This window comes from Tyto alba, unplaced genomic scaffold (genome assembly GCF_018691265.1).
Source record: "Tyto alba isolate M040663 unplaced genomic scaffold, T.alba_DEE_v4.0 Super-Scaffold_23, whole genome shotgun sequence".
Classification (NCBI taxonomy): domain Eukaryota; kingdom Metazoa; phylum Chordata; class Aves; order Strigiformes; family Tytonidae; genus Tyto; species Tyto alba.
Genome location: NW_024881297.1, coordinates 23,776,138 through 23,799,901, shown reverse-complemented (window position 1 = coordinate 23,799,901; position 23,764 = coordinate 23,776,138). Strand labels below are relative to the sequence as shown.

Below are 23,764 nucleotides of genomic sequence, written 5' to 3'. Positions count from 1 at the left end.
TGGCCAGAGGCTACCAAATTCTGTGTACAGGCAACACGAGGGCCCGTGCCAGCCACTAGAGGGGTGAATGGTATTGTAAAAGAGCCTTGAGCTCTTGGCTGCTGGTGGTGCTCTGCTCCAGCTCAGTAGGGAGGATCTGGAGGACAAGGCACTGTGTCAGTGTTGCCTTGAAGATGCAGAGATGCTCCACAATTGTCTTGCAAAGTTTGAGGAGATTACAGCCATTTAGTGTAGGCCTCTGCAGCATTGGGTGAGTTTTGGGCTTTCCCCCCTCCCCCGCATCAGAAAGTTGGCATTAAATGCTCCCCTTTAAGTACAGGGTGATGTGGCTGTGAGCAAGGGGCTGAGCAGGTTTTGCCTGCTTTCTCGCTACACCATAGCCAGACCTTTGTCCTGTGGAAAAGTAGAGTGAAAAGGCACATTGTCAGGTATTGTTGGCATCATGGGTCTATTTTCTGAGCTTGTCAGCCTTCTTGCAGAAATATAGCGAAGAGCAGCATTAGTTTTGAGAATCTGATAGGGTGGGAGGTTTGCAGTGGCATACAACTGCTGTTTGCTTTGACTTCCAACTTTGACAACTCCTGATGGTTCTCGCAGATTGAAGACACTTACTAGATAACTTCTTGTTCCTTTCCCATCAGGATGGGAAACTTGGTACAAATTGCACCATATTCTCAGCTTCAAGAGCAAGCTCTTGATGAGTGAAACATGCTGGGGTTCATTGATCCTGGTCTATAATACCTAAGAGCTGAAGGGATGGTCTTAGAATTTGAGACTCTCTAAGCTTTATTGCAGTATTACAGGATATGCCAGGTTGGCTATGGATGGGAAGGTGGCTGTTTACTTAGAAGAGCAGTAGCCCTTTTGTCATGTTTTACTGGTTCAAATGCAATAAAGGGAGCCTTAGAGACAGTCTTCTTAAAGGACATAATTTTAACAGATCTGATCTTCTTTTATTTTTATGGCTTAGGGAAACCTGCTTTGTGCTGAGTTTCTGACAGAGCACATGCTGTGAATGTGACACTTAAAGCATTTACGAACATTCAGTAGCTGGTAACTGTGCCATCACCCAAGAATATGTTGAGCTGGTGTGGCTGTATCTGGGTGGGGGAGCTGTGTGATTGGAGTTTCTTTCGAAGGGTTGGAAGTGAAGAACTGAACAGAAGAATAACTCACGTTTTTCTGTATGTGTGGTTGAACCACGATCCCTCTATAAAACATAGCTATCATTATTTCAGCTTGCTGAGGGTCTTTGATCCATTATAAATACCAAGAGAACTTTTTTCAGAATTCATCTGGTTAGAATAATTCAGAAACAAATACAACAAATGGCAGTTAATCTGCTTTATTTTAGGATAAATTTTTATTTTTAATTGAACTCATTCTTAAATGACACTTCCTTTGAAGAATATTTTGTTTGCCATTCAATGCTGGTGGCTTTTTCTCAGGTGCAAATAAATTGTTTCTGTAAAGACAGAGAAAAGGCTTTTGGGAACTTGTTATCCAAAAATGCAATTATTTTTTTTTTATATAATCTTGAATAGGCCCAACAAATTGCATGTCTCTGATTTACTTCATTAGCTACTGAATTCCTTTTTCCCGCTAGTAAACCTGAAAGGTGGTACTTGCTCTGTGATGTTTGTCCCCTGGGCCACTGGGCAGTCCCTTCCTTGAGGAAGGACTTGCCACCATCCAGAGCCGGTTTTAACCACAGGTCATTCTTTCTAAAGTCAATACCAACAGCTGCTGGCAATTGTCACACATCTCTGACCTTCCCCAGACCCTTGGGATCACCTGCAGTCTGCAGCTGGTGGAGTTGTGACCCAGACAGTCTGGCACTCTTCTCCAGGCCAGTGGAGATGACCTGCATACCAAGGGGAGCTGTTACTGGGATCATTCTTTCCTTATTGGACATACCAGATGGAGGGACTGTACTAGGAAATAATGTCTCCCATGCTAGAGGGTGGTGAGAACATAAGAAAAAAACTTCTTTACTGTAAGCGTGGTTGAACACTGAAACAGGCTCTCAGGAGAGGTTATGGAGTCCCCATCCTTAAAGATATTCAGAATCCAGCTGGACATGACCCTGAGCTCCCTGGTCCAGCTGCCTGTGTTTTGCCAAGGAATTTGGGCTACACCATCTCCAGAGCTCTTTTCCCACTTCAGCTACTCTGTGATTCTGTTCTTCCAAAGTTTTGTTCTCCTAACAGCTTCAGGGAAAGGCACATGGCCATGGCTAAAGGGCAAGTACTGTCTTAGATGAGCTGACTGCTTCTCAACTGTTTCTGTGACGGGTGAGTGCTCTGATAGACAACCTAAAGATGACTGACACCAGGTCATCTTCATGCTTGACCCTTAGATGCAGTACCCAGCGCTGTTGTCCCCAACTTGTCTGACACTGTTACCATTGATGGAGTAATCAATGAAAATATCAGGGCATGGAAGGGAAAACAATCCATTCTGTGCCACCTAGGTAGACAGCAGGTTACCCAAGAGTGAGCTCATCTGGAAGGTCTCTCACGGAGGCAGCAAGCTGAGTGGGACCCTCATTTGGTACTGAGCAGCCCTGCCTGAAGCACGCTGCATTTTTCCATCAGGGTGACTCTGCTCCTGAACTGTGGCTGAAAGGACAGTCAGAGTTGAAACCGCTGCAGGATAGAGATCTTGGGCTTGATTTTCATTATGTTTAATTTACCCTGTGAAGCCTCAAAGTCTAATGCAGTGTATGACAAATCAGACACTTGATCACAAGAATCACCTTTAGGATTTTGCATGCTGCTGCAGAGCAAACTGGAACAGATAATAGCTGTGGCAGAAAGTGTCTCAAAGAGCCAGACTCCATTTTGGCTTCCAGCAGGAAATTTAGCTGCAAACAAATAATATGAAATCAAATCCAAACTAACCATTTTCTGAGGACATAGTGATGTAGGAGAAATCTTGTTCTGAGCGCGTTGCCTTCCGCAGAGCTCTGTGTTAGTGCTTCCAGTGAGGCTGTCTCATGCTTCTTTTGTGTGAAATGACTCTGCTGCCGCTCTTTTGTTTATTTTGAACTGCGCCTGTAAAGGTTTTCTTTTTATCTTGATGTGCCTTATTTCTTTGTAGGCCTAGTCCAATTCATATAAAGATCTCCTGCCTCTCTGGAGATGCTGTGTACGGTGAGTGGGAGCAGAGGATTTGTGCAGTGGATGTTAGCCTGAGTGCTAGGCGACACCTGGAAGAAAATGCAGGCTGGCCTGTTTCCCTGCGCTGCGCCGCAGCTCTGGCTGAGCAGCTGCAGAGGACAGCTACCTGTGTGCTACCTTTTTGCCTCAAATGGGGCGACAGGCTATGAATTCTTTTTTAATGACTCTGGCAGTGGGGGACTCCTGTTGTCCAAGGGCGTTGTCAGTATTCTGGGCTGGCCTGTCTGGCTGCAACTCAGACGGGTGTAGCAGTTTCTGTTATAAGGGCCTGGAAAGAGGGACTATTTGGAAAACAACCAGGGCAGGATCTAGCATACTTTAGAGCTTGAGGCCATTTCTATAGCACCTGAGAGCCTCCACACTTTCAGTATCTCAAAGCTGCTCAGGCATGTAATAAAATCTGGCCCTGCGTGACTTTTCCAGGCTCAAGATAAAGGGCCTGGCTTCTCTCCCAGCCCTGACATTGGCTCTGGAGGATCATTCTATTCTTTTAGTGGATTTTCTGGGTTTGTTTTTCTATTTATCAGTTATTAAAAGCCATGGCTGGGAATTTCGTGTGGCAGAGGATAGCATGGGATAGTAAACTGGTGACTGTTTTTTTTTGTCAGAACAGTAAAGTTGTATAGCATGTCCACAGGTGAAGGTTAAAAGTATGAAGAAATTCAGCTCCTTTAGAGCTTCCCCTGAATTTTGAAGGCCAAATGCAAGATCCATTTGTATTTTTCAGGAGGGGGAGACCTGGAGCCATAACTGAGCTCTCAAGGTGTGCTGATGGAAACTGATTGGACTCGTCCTAGGGAAGGATTCCATTGCAGTGTACTAGTTTGGTCTTGTCATGCTCACAGAATCACAGAGTAGTTTAGATTGGGAGGGATGTGCAGAGGTCATCTTGTCAAACCCTCTGCTCAAAGCACATCTAATTAGTTCAGGTAGTTTAAGGCCATGCTGTTTAACAGCACTTCTGTCAGTGCTGTTAAATATAACTGGTAAAAACATTCACTTCTCAGTTTAAAAGTAATAACTGACCGCTGTCCTTGGTCTAAAATTCATGGCCCGGGTTGAGTAACTGGTAGACAATTATGTAAAACATCTTTACTAGTAAATTCCAAAGATGTTATTGCTATGGGGCTGGCCAATGGTCTTCTCTAAAAGGCATTCTTTGTCTCTGCAGCCAGGGAACCTATGTAAGTATGCAAACATTAACCAAGGTAGCCTATTATTACCATTCTTAGGCAAGCAGTCTGTCTGACTGGCTGGGCTGACTTTGCAGGGTTAAACAGAGAGAATGGTCATTATGTCTTTTTACACTTTCATTCACAAAATCATGTGCAGCCATAGTCTCAGATTTCCCCCACACACACTTTGATAGCTAGTTTCTGTACTGCTTCCCTAGTATTAACCAAAAAGGTTAGTAACCGATTTAGCTTACTGAATAACCCCATAATACCAAGCACTTTGCAACTTGCTAATTTATTGTGATAAAATTGTTCTTTAATGATTGTCTTTTCTTGGCCTGTCCATACCATTGCTCCTGGGGGACACCTATGTGTAAATTGATTTTGCATAATCTGACACAGACAAGTGTATTTCCTTATTTTCCACTGTTTTCCAGGACAGTTCATTTTAACGGTTAATTGATTTGAAAACAAAAGCGACCTACTTCAATTTTTATTAGGCAGAGCGAAAAAAAAATCTTGATTGTAAGGAAACATATCGTGTTTTTGTAATGCTTCTGTTGTTCATGCTGTGGAGTAACAACAGAAAGGTCTGTCCTAGTGTACCCTGAAAGTTAGAAGAAGTTCATTCATCTGTTATCCAAAGACCCTTCCTCTAGCACTACCTCCCGAGACCCTTTGTAACCTGATACTCATCTATTGAATCCTCTTTTTTTCCATGCAATCTTGTTGCAGAGCCCAAGATCTTGGGTAACTTTTGTCTCAAACTCTAGATGTTTGCTAAAACCTACTGCTGCTGGAATATGTTTTTCCCCTGACCCAGATGGGTAGAGCTGGCCTTTGAACTCTGGGTGCATCAGGGAAAATTCTCTGCATCTTACAGGGCAAACACTTCAAGGGCCACCTTTTCCCAGTGTGCTTGGCCTGGATACTCAGGGCACCTGATTAGTAGTCGCTAAATACTAACGAAGAAATTAATGTTAGTAACCCATTAACAATGTGGCCGACTTTTATCTCTGTAAGCAGACCACTATGCACAGCCTCAGCCTGAACATTCTGGGCAGAAATTGCTACGTGCTTCTTTGCGTTACGTCCCAAACTTAATTAAGCTTTTTCTATTCTAGGAGTGTGTTTTGTAAGGATGACATGTTTTGTGCTCACAATGTTAAAAAAGAAAAAAAATTAAAGCAAGGAGTTCTAAGGTATTTTCTTGACTGTTGGATTAAATCGGTTTGTAACAGATCTCCAGCACTCTGTAGAGTGCTAGAGTTCCTGTGGGTGTGCATGTATTTCTGGGTGGAGCATGGATTTCCTTTGTGCACAAACTTTTTTGGGTTTTACTAATTGTAAAACTCAAACAGTAACTGTTTGACAGGTAACTGTGTGTTCAGTCAGTAAAGCTCCATGTAAGGTACGTAGCTGCAACAGTGCCCTTTCTACAGGGAGCTAGGAGAAGACAAGAAAAGCGATTGATTTGATCAAAGCAAAGGAAGAAATCAATGTTAGAGAAATAGGAGAGGCCATGCAGTGGTGCTCAGCTTTTCCCACTGTTCTAAAAATGGTCTGTCCAAACACTTGCTTCTATAATTGCATGGAAGTGTCTTGTGAATGGGCATCTTTGGGGAAAGATGGAAAAGGACTTGATATGATTAGGTGAAATTTTCCTCTTGCTGTTTCTTTTACCCTCTGTTGGTGAGGTTCTTTCTGGAAGATAATAAGCATTCCCATAAAAAATGACTGTGAAATCTTGAGACTTCATTGGAAAACCAGATGCTTCAAACATCTTGGCACAAATCCAAACACATCAAAGACTAGAAACCAGAAGTTTGGTTTCTGGTAATTTTCCTTTTTTGGTTTGGGATTTGAGATGCAAGTGCAGAATTTCTCACTAGAGATTATCTGGTTTTCGCCTTTCCAACTGTTTCTGAAGAATCACATTTGTGCTGGGAGAAGGGAATTCCAAGGAGATTGGTTGCCTTTTTCACAGAGTAAGCATTTTCCACAGGCGGGGTTATGCCAGCCATTAAATGACTAACATGTAATTAGGAGGTTGGATACTTATAGTTGTCATGTCCCTGATGCCAAGGGAGTGCAGGACAGCTGTGGACGAGTGAGCACCGAGGGAGATCAGGCTTGGCTGACCAAGCCATTTATGTCTGTATTTCTTTTTGTGTTCGGCCTTCGTGTTGGCTGTCTCAGGAGGCAAGTGACTTAGCGTTGCAGACAGTGTGGTGCCTTTCCCGTCTGGGTTTTACAGTGAGTGTATGGTAGACGGTGCTGCCATCCGGGAGAAGGCCTGCTGTAGGGATACAAGTTGGACAGAAAGGGAGTGCTGGAAAAGGGAAATCTCACGCACTTCCTGTTCTGCTGTGGTGAAGAACAAGTCTTCTTGCCTGGGCTGGTTTATCTGCTCTGTCCATCTCTGCCTGGGGAGCTCTTTGATGCGGAGCTGATCCGAAGGTTACAGTCTCCTTATCAACTCCATGCTTACCTCTGTTTGTTTTTATTCTGAAGTTCGCTCCCTCGTTTTGCAATAACCCACAGGGTGCCGGGTGTTGCGCCAGCCGTGCCTCAATGAAGGATCTTCATTCAACACCTTTCCCTTCCCGTCACACCAGTCAATGCGACTCCTGCGTTTTCCAGCAGCATTCACTACGCAGTCCAGATTTTAGTCAAGCCTTGGTTGGTGGTCAGAAAGGCTACCAGACCTACCGGGACCTACCATGGGATCTTCAAAAGTAGGTTGCATGTTTTAACTCGGCAAGTCTGATTTGGAGGTGTAATGGTGGTAAGGGATACTGGCTACGGGACAGCTTTAGGACTTCAAGGACATATTTAGATCCAGAAAAGAAATCTGTTCTCTTCCCTGGCCTTGGACCTCATTGCTCTGTCTCTTCCCCTTTCATTCTTTTAGTTCTAGGGTACGTCATTGATCTGTCTGAAATGGGCAGCCTGGAAAGAGGTGATAGACAGGAGGAAAGCGGAACAGCAAGTTGCAGACTGAAAGGGAGGTTTTGGAGGTTGTGGGCTGGATGAGAAGAATAACATGTAACTGGAGTGAGAAATGCAGATGAAATCCTTCCCTAGCATGGCCAGGAGCACAAAGATTTGCTTTCTGTTTAGCAAGATGATGTGGTCGCTTAGGTTGACACTTATGTTTCCTCTCTCTGATTGTCTTATCCTGCCCCCAGCAGGCTTTTATTGCAGCAGTGCAGAATACAGGAAGCTCTTTTGTGTCAAAATCAAATGTTAATAACATGATTTTTGAAGGCCATGGCTTTTGGTCAGGTCTAGTTGCAATAGTATTTCCCCCAAACCCTGCAAAAGGTCTCGGTTAAATCAGTGATGGCAGCACAACTACATAAAGAGGACACTACAGGTGTTCATCATTCCAGGTTTAACCCTAGTACTTTCAAGGAAGAAACCATCATTTCTAGGGAGTAATGACAAGGTATTTTGTGTCTGAAGTATTTTTGTGCCATCAGAGATGCTAGATATCCTTAGTTTTGTTTTACTGTAACAATGTTTAAGACAGGGCTGGAAAATTCAGAGTATTTTTACAAACATAAGTGTCCCAGCTGTGACACTCTACTATGCTGTCTTGGGTCAGAGCAGGGTCAGAGCTGGTCATAAACGTATAGTGAGCCTCCTGAAATTTGTTGTTCCCATTTAACACTTACTGCCACATGAATCCAGGAGCCAAAGAGATGCTCATTCTCTCCTGAACTTGTTTTTTGTTGGTGCCTCAGCAATTGATGAAGTTTAAAAGTATGACGTCAAAGGCAAAATCTAAAAGAATCTGAAATGGTTTTGTTTTGTTTTGGTTTGGTTTTTTTGTGTTGTTGTTTTTTTGTTTTTTTTTTTTTTTAAACACCCTAATGATTTGGCTGGATGATTGAATTTTTGTGTGTGGTTGCTAAAGACTACAATATTAGTCTCCTCTCTGGCTTTGCTTTGGGCAAATGGCTGTGGATAATTGCAAGATACAACTTAGTTTTTCTATCCTTAATATTTTTAAAGGCTGGGGTTTTTTAATAATTTCTGGACATGTGGAAATATAAACATTGTTTCTGGATTGACAAAATTTACTCTTTATGCCCACTTCAGTGTTTTCTCATTTTGTGAGGACAATATAATTTTAGTCAATACAGTGTTGACTTTGCCAAGAGAGGACTGAGTTCAGCTTTTGGTTCTGTGCTCCTTAGTGGTACCCTGCTCAGTACTCAAAGATCCTCTGCCCTGGTTGATATCCATACCTCAACAGCTATGCTGCTCTGTCAGGTGAGGAAGAAATCCCCATCAGTTGTGAATACTAGTTTATGTGTGTCACACGAAGAGGGAAAACTAAGTGAGAGTTCTCTACCTAGCAGAATTGAAAAGCCATTCCTTTTTCTAATTAGATTTAAATCTAGTTGCCATGTCTTGTTGTTATCAACGGTGGTGTAAATAATTTTAATAAGTGTGCTAGAGGGTAGTTAAACAACATCTGAATCTAGTTTGGCTGCCTCCTAGTTAGGATTTAGTTGTTTAAATAGTTGTTTAGACTATTATAAAATCTCAAGTATGTTAGGGGAAATCTGTGTTGGATAATTAAATATTTACACATTTGGGAAGGGATGGAGACCGTGTGGTCTTAATCAAAGACTGTGCATAGCCTGTTAAATGTCCAGAGTTCTTTGCTAGGCAGGGACATAGATCTGAACATGGAGCTGTAAGCCTTGCTGTTGGAGCTCATCATGTAAGAGCGGTGCTTCAGTATTAACTTTATCCAGTTCCAAGACACCTCTTTTCACAACACTTCAAGCTAAGTTAGAATGCGTGCTCCATAAAATCCTTCAGGAAGCAAAGCTGCTAAGGAGAACTGGGTAGAGTAGACAGCCTTGCTGGTTTTGTCCCTCCGTTGTTGTGCTGTGTCCTGCAGTCTGGGAAGCAAATGCAGTGTCCTACCTTCAACATCCTTGTGAAGATCTCGTGCCCTGGCAAGGTGAGGCCCGGAGCAGCTGTAGTTTAAAAGTGAATATGTAGGTGGAAATGCAGTGCCACTTGCACCAATTTGTCATGCAGTAGGTGGGCAAAATGAGTGTAAATTACAGACTACTGAGGTGTAGCAGGAAATGGATACCAGCCCTGGTGCAAGGACACATGTCCCATTGGCATTAGTGGGAGTTAACTTTGATTATTGCAGGAGGTAGAGGTGGTTCCTGCGTGGTAACAAACCAACCTATTCTGCTCAATTTGCGTCGGAGTAGATCCTGATTCCAAGAAACAGTTTCCTAATGAAATACATTTGATTCTGGTACACACCACACCTGATTTGACTGGTATGGAATTGGTACCATTTGTGCTTCCTTGCCACATTCATTCAGTTTCTAAACATTTTAGACAGAAGAAACAGAATGAGAAAGGACCTCCCTCTGAGCCTTAAAATCTAGTCCTCTTCATTAGCTGAGCTACCCCCAGGGTAAACCCCAAAGCTTTTCTGGCCTCTGCTGTTCCTGTTAGAAGATGTTGCAGAAGAGCCTCACTTCATTAGTTTTTTCACAGACGGTTTTATGACTGGCCATTTTGGGTCACTATAAGCTTTTCAAATCAAGTAATTCTCCTTTCATCACATACTACCTCCATGTCTGTATCTCTAGTTACGCAGAGATCTTAATTCTGAATGAAGTCAAGCTAACACAAAGTTTAGGATGGTTTAATTTGACATGCTTCTGATACAAGACAATCTGAGAACTTCATGTGGTCTGTGGACAGATTTCATACAGAACTGACCATGAGAATTGTCCACTTTCTCTGCCACTGGACAATTGCCCGGGGTTTGAGTCTCAGCTGAACTTCTTGTCTAAGGAGCCTTGTCTAATTTCAGCAGCATTTCTCCCATGAAGAAATTTTTCTATCTCTGTTCAGTGAAAATGCATTGCTAGAGTCCAGCATCTCAGTGTTTACCTATCCAGCCTATCAATTTTTTATTATATATAAAGTATGAAATAAGGAAAACCTTATTATTATTCAGCCAGAAACGGAAGCTTCCAGAGTACAGGAAAAGCTGGATACATTGGGTCAGATTCTCAGTGGATATAAGCTGTTACAGATGCATACAAACTATCACAAAGGCAGAAGCGCTGGTCTGTTGTATCAGACTTGCAGAACTCTTGAAGAGTGATGTAAATATAGTTGTTTTACAGTGACATTTCATATACCAATAAACTGATTATATTATGTGTGTATTTATATATTACAATCATCGCTAAGCCTGATACAGTGTTTTTTATATTTTTTTTTCCTCAAAGCACCTTAATAAGAGAGAAGTACCGGATGTATTCTGAAATTGTGGAGAAAATTTTTCTGTCTAAGCGTGCTTCTCTTATGGGACTGAAAACAAAGGACATTTAATAGCCCACAAGAGATCATCTCTAGGTGACGGTTTTGGGTCTGGCTGTTAGGCTGTCCTGTCAGCACCTTTCTTGAGCAGACACTGTCAGTGCTTGCATGCCAAAGCAGGGCCTCTGTTCTCTTCCATGGTGCATGCTGACTTAGCTAGACACTCTCTCTGATATGAAGCTCACTGCAGGTAATGGAGGGGTTCCCCCAGGTGCCAGAGCATGCTTTCTGCCCTGGCGAGGAAGACCTTTGAGGCTTTTCCTCTGAAGCACGTTGTTTGTCTTGTAGATGGCGGTTTTAATTTTGCTTCTTTGCAAGAAGTGAATCTAAATTGGAATAGGTAAAAGACACTCATTCATTTCTTTTGTAAACTAAGTTTCAGGCTGCAGTGAGGCAAGTACATGCATGATTTATTTAATGTGATGTTTATGATACATTTATTGAATGTCACCCATAAAAAAACAAAGTTAGGATATTAGATAAGATTTTAAATTTTATTTTGAGAAGGGCTTTTTTTTTCACTTGATACTCTTCTTTTTTTTTTACTAAAAATAAACAGGCATAATTAGCTGTGTCCTTCTTATGTCTGCCTTGTAAAATGCATATGGGGAAGGATCCCTCTGGCTCTGTGTTTATTGGTGTGAGCTCTTTGTTGAGGAAAGGTTTCTGGGGGGGGCTTCTTTGTGCTCATGATGGGAGGGAACTCCAGTACAGCATGCAGGGCTCCAAATCACCTACCGCCACTCAAGAAAGGTCTAGGTGGGTATTTCTAGGAAAGTGTCAGGTGAATGCCAGCTGAAAAAGCCAAGACAGTGTTAGGAATTATTAGGAAACAGAGAGGACAACCAAGTAAAATTTGTATGTCAGTGTGGGCAATTTTATATGATTTTGTTGTTTCTCTTTCTCAGCAACTATTTCAGTCCTCTTCCTAATCAGACAAATCTTAATCTGGCATTTGACAGTCTTCTGCTGAGAGATGAAATCCAGTCCCTGATTGCAGTGTATTTAAGATTACTGCATGGACATGGTTGTCTAGGAAAGAGCAGAGTCTATATAGGCCAGAAGGGACCCCAATGGAAAGGCCACTGAGTTCAGTGAGAGGCTTTTAGCTGGAATTTAGTTCAGGCTTAAAATCTCCACTTTTAATCTGGAGGATTTCGGAGACCTTCTCTGCTGGAGTGTTTTTAATCCTGCTTTGCATTCCTAGGTTATGGTCCCGGTTCCCTCCCTGTTGAGCAGATAATTCCCAAGGAGTTAGCAGTTTGACTCTTGATCTGAGAAAATAAATTCCCACTGCTGAACTTTTATCAGCTCTCTGCAAAGTATTCAGGCTCTGATGGGTCATCATGTGGATTGAAGCTGTTTCTGTTCTGGGATAGTTACTTCTCTTGTGTGTATTGCATCCCTGTAAATAATCTCCAACTTTACACAATAGGATATGTTGTTGGATGAAATAATTGATCTTTGAGGAATTGACCTCAGGACACAGAGCAAAGCAGCAACAAAGCTCAAAGTCAATGGGAATAGAAGAGTATCAGTCCAGCAATCATTTTCATTTTGTCTCACAGATATCTTTGGGAACCTGGATTTGAAATCCTCCTGGTGTGCTCAGTCTGCACTTCTGTTCAAATGGGGAAGTATCCGGATGGTACAGCCTAACTGAGCGCATTCTACTCAAAAATACCCTTTGTTTTTAAAACCTTTTTTGTTTAAACAGATTAAGAGTGGAGAGTAAACCTTAACAGTTGTTTCATGTTATTTAAAAGGAAGGGGGAAAGTTTATTTAGAAAACAAGGAAGACAAAAGAAAAATAGACATCTCAAGTCACCAACACTCACTCACCCTGCCCCCCCCAATTATGTGACTTTCTAAGATGTATTTATCAAACAGCTTCTTACCTGAAGAAATTATGTTTAGAAGCTGATGCTGAGTCCCCTCTGCACCTCTTTGAAATTATGCTCTCAAACAGGTTTCATGAATTAAGTGAAAGTCACACATGTGAGTAAAATTATGTATGTGGGTCACAGTTCTGGACTGGGGTTTCTGTTTGCTAAATGATAACACGGAACTTCAAAGGGAAGCAATAAAGAATAAGAGTTATAAAAAATGTTATAGTATGTACAAAAGAATGCTGAAAAGGTTTCAAATTATATAGTACTGGATACTTAACTGTGTCCCAGCTATGTTACTTCTGGTCTGAAACCGCTTTTACACTGATATGATAGGCAGTAATTTCTTCACACTCACCTACTGCGGTGTAGAGATGGCGTTCAGCCTTTCAATGGGCTTATCAAAGCCAGCATTTTGGTTTGGGGCTGTGCCAGGATCATTATAGCTGAAGGACCTTCTGAGTGTTGTTCCTTCTGTGCAGCTCAATCAAGACAACTGCTTTTTAAATGAGAGTATTTAAAAGAATGAATGTGGGTAGGTTGTGTCAAGTTATATGTCTGGGGTTTTTGTTTCTTTTGTTGTTTTTTCTTGTAAAATAGTCTCACTATAAACATAGTAGAAACATGTACAAAGCCTATAAGCCACACAAAGGACTACTAGGTGGAGTGGTGGAAAAAAAAAACAAAACAAAACAACAAACCCACATGACAAATTAAAGCTGAACTCACCACTGACTTTATAGTTTCACCTAAGAGCTACTATTTAGAAATATTCTTCTTAATAAGGTAGAGTCTTGACTAATTATACTTGCATATTTTTAATTTTCCAGTTAAAGTTTTAAGGCAACTTCAATACAGTGGTCTCAGAAATAACTTTGGAGCTGTTCACCTGCAAACTCTTAACAGGAGTTTAATTTTAGTCTTTTTTTTTTTTTTTTTCTTCCCGCTGTGGATTCACAGATGCATTTTGAAGTGAACCAGATGAGATGAGAGGTTAATTAATAGCTGTTTTAGAGATAGCAGGAGTGAAGGAAACAGTAGCTAGGAGATCCAGGACAAGTCAGAACAGATATGAGGATATGAGTGGCAAATAAGTATTCCCATTTTCACTCAATCAAATATCACAATATTTAGCCTGAGTCAGTTGTTTTCCAAGCCGAAGTAATAAGGTTATAATTGTAAGGCTTTACAATGGAATGAGAATGAAATATCAGAACCTGCTTTGATATTTATGTACAGTGCACAGTGTGCTTGCTGTCTCATTCCCACATGCAGCTGCAGCGGTCACTTCCAGTTATTTTCAAATTATTTTAATGTATTTAAACTTATGGCTCACGAGCTATGTGTTCTAGAATTGAGCTATATGTACTTTATTACAAATGTAGGAACTCACTGAGACACCTCATACCCTCAGGAGAGGATCCCTGCAGCCTGCTTTCCTGGGGGAGACTGTACCTTAAGCTGAAGGGGTGTGTGTTTGCATGAGTGAGGTAGCTGGCTCTAGAATGAAAGACTCTACCAGAAATTGTGACTTCCTGTTCTGTATTTTGTAATCGTTAATAACATAATAGAAAAATGGCATTAAGGATCTTCAGATGCCTTTGAGTTTATAGCCAAAGGCAGATATTGCTGTAAGTAACCTTTTTCAGGTTCGTTTTTTTTTGTTTTTTTTTTTTTTTTTTTTTTTTTGTCTAACTATAATACTGACCTACTGACTGTTGACTTTCCTTGAGTTAATTTGGATTAGCACCTGTCTAATTAAGAGCATGGCAGAGAGAAATATCTGTTGAGGCTCCCTACCTATGTTCCCTGGTCTGCTCACATGTCCTTGCCCTTCCCTGTCATTCCATCGCTTCAGCAAATACTGCTTAAAGCAGTGATTTTGCCTTTTGCTTTTAGATTTAGTCTGAGTAAAATAGGAAGCACAGGCTGGCCCTCTGAAACTTCTTTCTCTTTTTTGCTCAGCCCTGCTTTGAAGGCTGAAATGGACTGAGAAGCTGGGGTAATGTACTACCCAAAACATGAGATGCTTTTAAACAATTTTACTGCACAGAGCAGTTTTGGGAGCAAAGGTGCCAGTGTGTCTGTGATAACTGATTTGTTTAGTCAGTTGAAAGTTGCCCACGTTGCTGTATGAAATTTCACCTAGCTGAAAAATAAGTTTTATTCTTGCAAATTTGCAGTCAGGGGATCATATAAGAAAGTGCTTAGTGGGAGTCCTATTTAATTTGGCCCTAATAATAGAAAAACTCTGAACTCTCAAACCCTGTCTGTGTTCTGTGACTTCTAGCATATGCCAACATCTATTTCAAAATAGTGTTGAGTCATGGTTTCATTTTCAAGGGTGTTGGGTGAGAAGTCAATGAATACTGCTGGGAAGAATCAGCTGATATTGAGGGAGAAAACTTTAGCTTAAGTTTGGAGTGTTTTAAATAGAAAAGGATCTCTTACTAATCTTCTCCCTTCGATGCTCTTATTTTCTCCCAGAATTCATCAGCCATCCATCAAAATAAGACATCTTGAGCCCTGGAAAATTGCTCTAATTGTTATTGGAACAGCAGTGGCAGCAGCTATCACCATTGGTCTCCTAGTTTATTTTCTGGCATACGGTAAGTTCTACATAATGTATCACTGGTCCCATGTATTTCCTTTGTGCTTGTTGTGCCACATGATGTTGGGAGTTTGCTTTTCATTAGTCTGTCTAAAGCTCAGTTGGAGAAAACCCACCAGCTTCTCTAGAGCTCTTTTTCCATCCTCATTTAGCATCTTTGCAGATCTCTTGGGGACATTTCCTGCTGTGCAGGGTGGTTTAGGGCTGTGGTTTCTGTTGGCTTTTACTTGCTTTCACGTCTTCCTCATGATTTACTTCAGTGATGAGTTCAACATGCGAGTCTTCTGGTCTCCCTTACACAAGTGACACACAGCACCTTCCGCTTGTCTCTGCCAGGGGTGTTTCTCTGTTCCCTTGCCCTGATCACCGGCAGCCGCCTGCAGGGAATTGATGTTGGGTGGGCATATGGGCCGGGAGGGAAGGGACCTGACCAGCAAGATGCAGCTTGTGATCCTGCATGAGCCCAAAGTGCTGTTGGGCGGCCACAATTGTGGGGAAACTGGGCTTTTCGTCACTACTCGGTTTAAATCACCTAATTCAGCTGAGTTCTCGCTCCTGCGTTCCCAGCTTTTGGAACCTGTATCTGAATGGGTTGGGTACAGGTGGAGGCCCATCCATTCCCTAGACGTCTGGATGTCAGTTAGCCTCAGATGTTTCCCTAAGGTTCATTTATTTTGGTGCTTTGAGTATTGCCTCCTCTTCTTTCCCTTACAGATCAGAAGCTGTTCTATTACAGTGGCAACATAAAAATCACCAACATCCGGTACAATAATGAATTGTCCAGACAGTCCTCAGGAAGGTTTAGAGACTTGAGCGAGAGGGTTGAGAGACTGGTAAGTTTGGACCTTTATTAAGGACTGTGTGATAATAGAAGAGTTATGGTGAACAGCACACTCTTAGACCACAGGTGCCTGGTGTACCCTGAGCCCCCACGGTTAGCAGACCTGGGAAATGTGTGGCATGAGAGCCCTGAACATACCTGGCAGACCAGGCACTTGCCAGTCTGCTTGTTCTAGCATGTCACCTCTCTTGGTCCCTTCAGTGAAGTAAATATCGACAATAATCTCAGCTTCCTCCTATATCACTAATCATTTGTATGTGTCTCCTCTTTCCCTACCCTGAGCTTGGCTTTGTGATTTATGCCCCACTGTCTTTAAGAAAAGCATGCTTTTACACCCTCTCCTTTACAGGGTGGGTACTCTACCTATCAGGCTGTTGTTGTGTGTTGAGAAAACAATATACGAGCCCTTTTCCTGCACCTTTGGTATGTTTTGTTGGGAAACCCTCCTACAAATAGCAGAGGCTGCTGAGCGGCTCTCAGTCATACAGTAGCTATGGAAATAAATAGACACATTGCAATTTCCTTTCTTGTTTTCTCTTTGAGATACTTCCCCACAGCTGATAATTACAGAGTTCAGCTCTTTACAGCAATAGGCATGTGATTGTGCTTGTATCTTTTTGTGTTTCATTTATCAGAGTCCGATGAGTATCTCTTACCTCCTGTTTAGCAACCTTGCACAGATACTCAGTTAATAGGACAATCAATGCTTTGCTCCCCACTGTCATTTAATTTAGAGCCATGCCACCTGTCCACAACTAAATGTGAGCTGTGGTGAACATTGTTCTGGAGAAATAGGGAGCTGTACAGGGATTTGGCAGTGCTAGCATCTCTTCCTGGCTCCACTGCTGAGGGTCCCGAAGATCTTAGTCAAGTTGTCCTCTTTTCTGTACTAGTTTCCTTTCTGTCCTCTTTGCCTACTGGGGATCATACTATATTTCCCAAGATCTGCTCCTGGTGCATGTCTGTATGTAGAGAGTCTTACATAAGCTGCATTTACTGAGGTGCTACCACTTTACAACTACTACCTAATAATTGCAGGCTTTTAATCTTGTGATGTAGGACCTTGGAGAGGGAATGTTCTCCCTGACCAAGAAGACTGTGTATTGCTAAAGCAGGAGGAAAGCAAGGGCTGAGGAAGAGTCTGAGGAATAATGCATCACTGAGTAAAGCTGTATCCATTTCTCCTCATTCTCTCTTAATTTTTAAAAATGTGGCTCCTTTGGCAAAGCAGCACTTATTTTAGCTAAGGCTTTTTTCAGACAGTGCCCAATATAGTCAGATTTCCCCTGAACATGGTTATTAATTTAGATGCTCGAATGGAAGCCAATGCTTTAGGAACCCTGTCTCCTCTGTGGGTGTTGAACACTTCTGACAGTAGACAGTAAATACCAGTGCTGGTTGAGCAGTGAGAACCATTATTTCAGAGCATGTTGTACCTGATAAGTAACACGATAACAAACATACAGAGAACTGTGTTGCCTTTCCTTCATTCCTGTGACTTTTCTTAAGAACTGTCTTTAATTCAGCCATTAACTTCTACCTCCCTCTCCTGAATTTGGTGAGTTCTTTGCTGTAATTTTAGGTCAGCTGTTATAAATGATTCCTGCCATAAACTTTGACTTCCTGTGTTTTTCACTCCAGGTGTTCCATCTAACAAAGATGTATGACATAGAGAATTGTCCATAAGCTTATTTAAAGTGACTGCATAGACTAATGAATAACAGTATGTTCCTTGTAAGTCTGATTCTCTACATGCAAAACTCAGCTTGTGGTGACAAAAGTCAAAGCAATCTTTCCAGGGATAGAAATTCCCTCTTGACTTCTTTACAGACATCTGTCTCAGAATATCTGCATTTATGTTTTCAGGGTTTTCACACCATTTCTTTAATAGAGGAGGAGAGATTTGACTTTTTAACCACATTTTCTGATTTGTCTGGATTCACTGAAGTCCTTTGCACAGTCTTTCTGTGGCTGGTGTCAAGGTTTTGGATGTCCAAGCCTTCCCATCATTATAGTAGTAACAATATCTTAAGCTCATGTTGTGAAACAGTGAGTCAATGCAGATAAATGCAATGTCTTTCACAATACCTGGTGCAAAGTGAACAAAAGTGAATCATCTCTGATAATCAGAAGCATCCAAATTACCTAAGTTAGTGCAACTCCCTGCCAAGTGCTCCCTTCTCTGATCCCTCCCCGATGAAGCCTCTTTCGTTTGTCCCTAGAACAACCCTGAAAGGAACTCATTTCAGAGCTGCTGTTTCACCAGGAAAAATGGTTTTGCTCCCATAGGGAAGTCTTTCCATGCCTTCCTTAGGACTGGCAGCAAATGTCCTGATGTTTGCTTTGGTTTCCAGAGTTGAGTAGTAACACCCATTGTGTGACATTCCTGCCTCTCTTATCTCATTGAAGGTGGGAGGGAAATGCAGCAAGATCATGCCAGAGAGCTGATGAAGCTGGTGCACCAGTCAACATCTCAGGGCTGACTGGAAAGTCTGGAAAATGTCTTGTGGGGTGGAGCTGGGGGGACTGAGGAACAGATGATGAAAGGTCTTTGCTCCTTGCCTGGTTTCCTGCAACAGGCTGTGAGAGTTCCCTTTGTGCTCTCTTGAAAAAGCAGACCTGACTGAATGCCACTGTGGAAAGAGATGTTCCAGCTCACCAGAGCCTCCTTGCTTTTCTAGATGGACCAGTCGTTCTTCCCTTGCCAAGCTACAATGCACTGTGCCAGACTGTCCCGTCTTGCAGTAGATAAAAAGGGCACAGTCATAGCCTTAATGGCTCCTTCCCCAAGAAGACTCTATTTTATACTGGGTTCACTTAATGCTTGGCTGATCTACACAACCTTTACCGACTGGTTTTCTCCAACTCCTGCACCAGACTTGGATTTTTTTCTTCTTCCACAAAATGTATTCTTTAGGATTTCCCAAGAATGCCTTTGAGGCCCTAACTACCCTCTCACTATTTCCAAGGCTTTGCTCTAAACTTACCTTCTTCAGCCCCTCAGGCACCTCAAATTGTGGAGGGACATGAGACTGCCAGCTCTAGGTAGATCTGGGTGACTGGGATGATCCCAGCTGCCTACTCTGGGCAGCTGCACTGACCGCTCTGTGTGCAGGGAGAAGGATGGAGGGACTTTGTCTCCAGAGTGGAAAGTCATCTTTGACCCCAGAGGAAGGCAGTATGCGTTCAGGAGAGCTTGAAACGTGTACTTCATCAAGGCCATCTTAATGAGAATTGCCTCAACTAAAGGCTGGCAAGTACGTAGCTGTGAGAGAGTGGTGGATACCAAGCAGCAACAGCGTGTGACCCCTTCAGTACATGGCTGGTTTCTCGGTAAAAATGGGCACTAGCCTTTACCCTGCCCACCAGTGACCTGCAAATGTATCTGCCTGCTCTTTTTACTACTACAATAACTTTCTGATACTTTTTCCCAGATGTTGTAGTCCTTCCCCTCTTTGAAGATAGCCTATGCCACCCTTCCCCTTTCCCAGGCATCTAGTACCTCCCTGTCTCCTTCTTCTCTGGCCAGAACTGTTCCCAGCCCTGCTGTCAGGCTGCTTCTCTATGTCCTAGTTCATGTGTCTTTTTGGACTCCTGCATTGGACATTATACCTTCCTCTGCTTCTGGGGCTATGCCCTGACCATTATCCTCTACTCTCTTCTGCTTCCATGTGATGGTGAGACAGGCTGTGGGTTGGGTGGCTGGATGCTCCTCAGGTATGAGTGTAGTGTGGCTCCCTCCTTGGCTAATTGGGTGGCTGAGGGAGAGGCAAAGTGTTTGTTTTCTCTCTGTGAGTGCCATGAGACACAGAGTGGACTGGCATGGATTTCTCCCATTGTCTCATCATCTGCAATCCACCTGGGCTTTACCCCATCCTTCCACCATCTGAAACCAACACAGAACTAACTGGGTGGATCTGGGCAGAGTGGTTGGGGATTGTATAAAGAGTATGCCTGGGTACTTCCTCTGGGAAACTAATGCCTATTTCAATATTTTGACTGAAGTCATGGGATTTCATCAAGTAATTCTTGCCTCAGGACTCAGTATTGTGTGTCAGGACGTCTTTTTTAGAAACAGACATCTTGCTCCAGTGACTTCAAGTGATAAGAGACTCTTCTGTGTTCTTAAGTACAGATGTTGGGGAAAATTTTTAGTGAATACTGCTCCTGAAGTCTGTCCTGTCTGATAGAACTGAATTAGTGTGGGTTTAATTTAGGAATAGAGTCTCTACTGGGTATTGCAGAGGCACTTGCAATACCATGGGAAAATGCTGCAGATCAGTTCTGATGACTGTGCCTGTTCTCAGTCGGTTTAAGGACTCACTGATGAGCCTATGTGCTGGAGCTGGTAAGGAAGGAGGCAGTTTTCTCCCTTGGAAGATGATGATTTCAGAGGTTGTTAACACATTTCTTTCACTACGAGCAGGGAGAAGCAGAGGGGCAGCCAGGTGCCATGCACCTCCCTCCCCACACACCCCCTTCTTGTTCTTTGTGCTGCTGAGGTGAGTGAGGATCCCAAGGGCTGTCAAGTGCAGCATTTGGTCCTCAGTCTTTCTCTGCTGCTTTGTGGATCACAAACAGGGCTTGTTAGCTGAATCCAGTGCTTAGTTGTCCTCTGGGCCACCACCATGAAGGACACCAGTGGGGTGCAATGGGACCTCACTTTGTCCTCTGCATCCTTGGTGATGCAGATTCTCAGCTGCTTCAGCACAATTCAATTATGATCAAAGCACCCCCCACACTTTCTCAGCCCCTGGGGACAGAGGTCTCCTCTGTGCAGACAGGGAACTGAGTTGGAGAGAGTTGAAGGGCCAAATCCATAAAGCCACTTCAGAACCTGAAAAGAGATCCCCAGAGATAGGAAAGAATTTTTCAAGTGCCTATGGGTAGTCAGGAAGGGACCCACTAGGTTCCTTTGGCACATTCAGGTTTTATTCACCCTCGTCACAGTAATTGAGTTGCTTTGTGTTTGTCCTCTCTAAACTTCCATGTAGACACTTATACTTCCATGGAAAGCAGAGATCTAACACCTGATAAGCTTCCTGGGTGGAGGGGTTAGCCTTCAACGGGATGCTTGTAAGTGAAAGACTCTGCTCTATACCCAGTGATAAGCTTGCAGTCATCTCGATATCTGGAAGCCTGAAGTACTGGCTAAGAAAGGAAGCCTAGCTAAAAAGACTGGCAGCAGCGTGCAAGTAGATGAGACTGCTGTTTTATTACACTCGGCCTTTTTAGGGTCAGACGTGACTCAAGTCTTCCTGGGGAGCAGAAGAGTGCGTGTGTGTGTTTGGGAGAAAGAGGGAGGTGAAATACAAATCCCTTCAGTCAGTAGCTAGCTGTAAAGCTGGCTGAAACTGTACGTGAGGTGTGTTTGTCACACCTTCTGTGTGGGTGTTAAGGTAAAGCTCAGAAGCATGTGGCTTGCTCTTTTGGTGCCTTATGGTCCTTGGATCGGGAGGTTAATTCAGTAGGAGCAGATCCCCAGGGCAGCAGATTTTTGAAACACTCCTAAAGACTATTTGGTCTGGGAGACCAGATTGTGAGGACTAATTTAGAGGTGATAACTAAGTGTGCCCCAAGAAAAGGGAGTGTGCTGAAGTTCAGGGGAGTCTAACACGACTCTCTTAGAGCAAGTTGGAAAGTACAAGTATCATGTAACTTAATTTGCTGTATGCGTGTTGTGTGTACCCCCTGCCCCCCAGCCCTATGAAACACTTCTTTTCCCCTCTCAGCCCCTGAAACAAAAGCAAATGGAAGATAAATTGTACAGATCACAGAAAGAGAAATTATGGTAGCTGCAACAGCAAAATCTTTCTAAGGACTTTTCAGAGTCTGGCAGCACCCAGACCAAACTGAGTAAGAATATTTCTGGTTGTAATAAGTTTCAAAAGAGATTTAGAAGTATTTTCAGATACGGATCCCAAAATTCAAAACCTAAGTACTTATTTAAACCCAAGCATTCCTAGGCTCTGTATGTGCTCCCTCAAGTACTTGCTTAGTACCGATATGAGGTGAAAAGAATAGAACTTTTATTGAAAATTTTTCTTGGTCTTCACTGAAGCCAATTTGATTTAGAAGTGCATCTATAAGACAAATGCCAGAAAATTTAAACTTTTTAAAGTAAGCTTTTTAGAGACTTTTTAGTAATACTCTCTCTTTTTTCTCGTTCTGCAAAATAATGTTGTAAAATGAAAAAAACAAACAAACAAACAAACAAACAAACCTTTTATCTCTGCCCCAAAGATCTTTAAGATTAAGGAGCATTTTGAGAAAAAAATCCTAAAATAAATTCGGGACATTTGACAACTTCTGCTTTAAAAGATTTCTTTTAAGGGAATGGTTCTTGCAGATAGGAAGAATTGTTCTTGGACTAGCGTGGTACAATAAGAGTGCCCTCTATGGGTGCCTGGGGCTAGAAACAAAGAAGAAAGCATCTTCCCACAGCAATTCAGCCAACTGGGAAATATGGCAATGTAACAGTGGCCGGGATGGCAATGTGGTGACTTGTTTATTTAGCTCTGGAATTAGAGGTTGACGGCACTCTTGACTATCAGTATGTATGTATACAGGTGTGGCCTTAAAGATGTAGGTGAAATGCTGTACACTGAGAGGAAAAAACTCACGGAAAGCACTTGCCATCTTACTTGTATGCTTTATTCAGAAATTCCTATTGAAATCAAAGAAAAAGACTACTGGCATAGGCATATACTGCATTGACTTTTTGCATTGTTTCCAGTTTTTCCTATTTCCACAAGTCACAGTAGCACAGAGAACTAAAAATATTGAGGAAAATATGAAGTACTTTTAAATGCTAGTGTGAGTTCATGCAGTGTAGTGCATGAAGCTGTAGCTTAGTGGTTTTTGTCACCTGTAAAATCTCAAACTGTCAATGTGCTCTACCTACATAGCATGAATTTCCAGGATAAAATGGTTAGTTATCAACAATGTGCCTAATATCCAACTTTGGTAACTTAAATTCAATGATCCTTCAATGTCATTGATTCTTTGACTTATTAATACAATATAATTCTCTGAATTAATAAACATGCAAGCTGATTTTTCTTGTTCATTTTTGTCTTGGTTCATCAAGGCAGAAGGTCTAAGCATGTACAAAACCAGAAAAAAAGCATAGGAAGACAGCTCCCACCTCCCTCAGATAAGTAGCTCTAATTCAGATCTGGTGTGCAGCAAGAAAAGCTATAAAATGTGCACAAGCAAAATGGATGTGAATCTGAGCTGGAAAAAGGAATTCAAAATGAAATAAAGGGCAGTTATCGATAGTGTGTGTGATTAAGGGTAGAATCTTATCTTAATTACAGACCCACAATCCAGAATTACTGCATTGTTCATTGGTAATTAAATCAATGAAGTGATTCAAGATGTGAACTGGTGTCACTGAGATCAAAATCTGCCCGGTCAAGAGGGTGGTTGTTTAGAACATGTTGTTGTCAAAAGGGAGAATCCAAATTCAGTACTGAACTTGCATGGTTGATGGTATTTGAGCACTTGTAACCTGAATATATCACCACTGATCTTCCTCAGATTTCATAAAACTATTATTTTCCCAAGAGTATTTGCTCCTGTATTTTAGCTCCTTACCTCTAAGTATTGCTTAAAAAAAAAAAAAAAAAAAAAAAAAAAAAAAAAAAAGAGCGCGCAGAGTCATTTTCCTGGGAAAAGCATAC

At 42.2% G+C, this 23,764-nt stretch overlaps 1 protein-coding gene across 1 annotated transcript in view; it reads left to right on the top strand.

Annotated features, from left to right (window-relative positions):
• Positions 1 to 6,463: 6,463 nt before the first annotated feature.
• LOC104357304 (transmembrane protease serine 11E-like) overlaps positions 6,464 to 23,764 on the top strand; it is a 45,734-nt gene continuing 28,433 nt past the window's right edge. Inside the window, exons 1-3 of the mRNA XM_032997764.2 lie at positions 6,464 to 7,095; positions 15,115 to 15,236; positions 15,953 to 16,071. Of these exons, the coding sequence (XP_032853655.1) occupies positions 6,932 to 7,095; positions 15,115 to 15,236; positions 15,953 to 16,071 (405 nt within the window). The 5' untranslated portion in view covers positions 6,464 to 6,931. The remainder of the gene's footprint in view (positions 7,096 to 15,114; positions 15,237 to 15,952; positions 16,072 to 23,764) is intronic.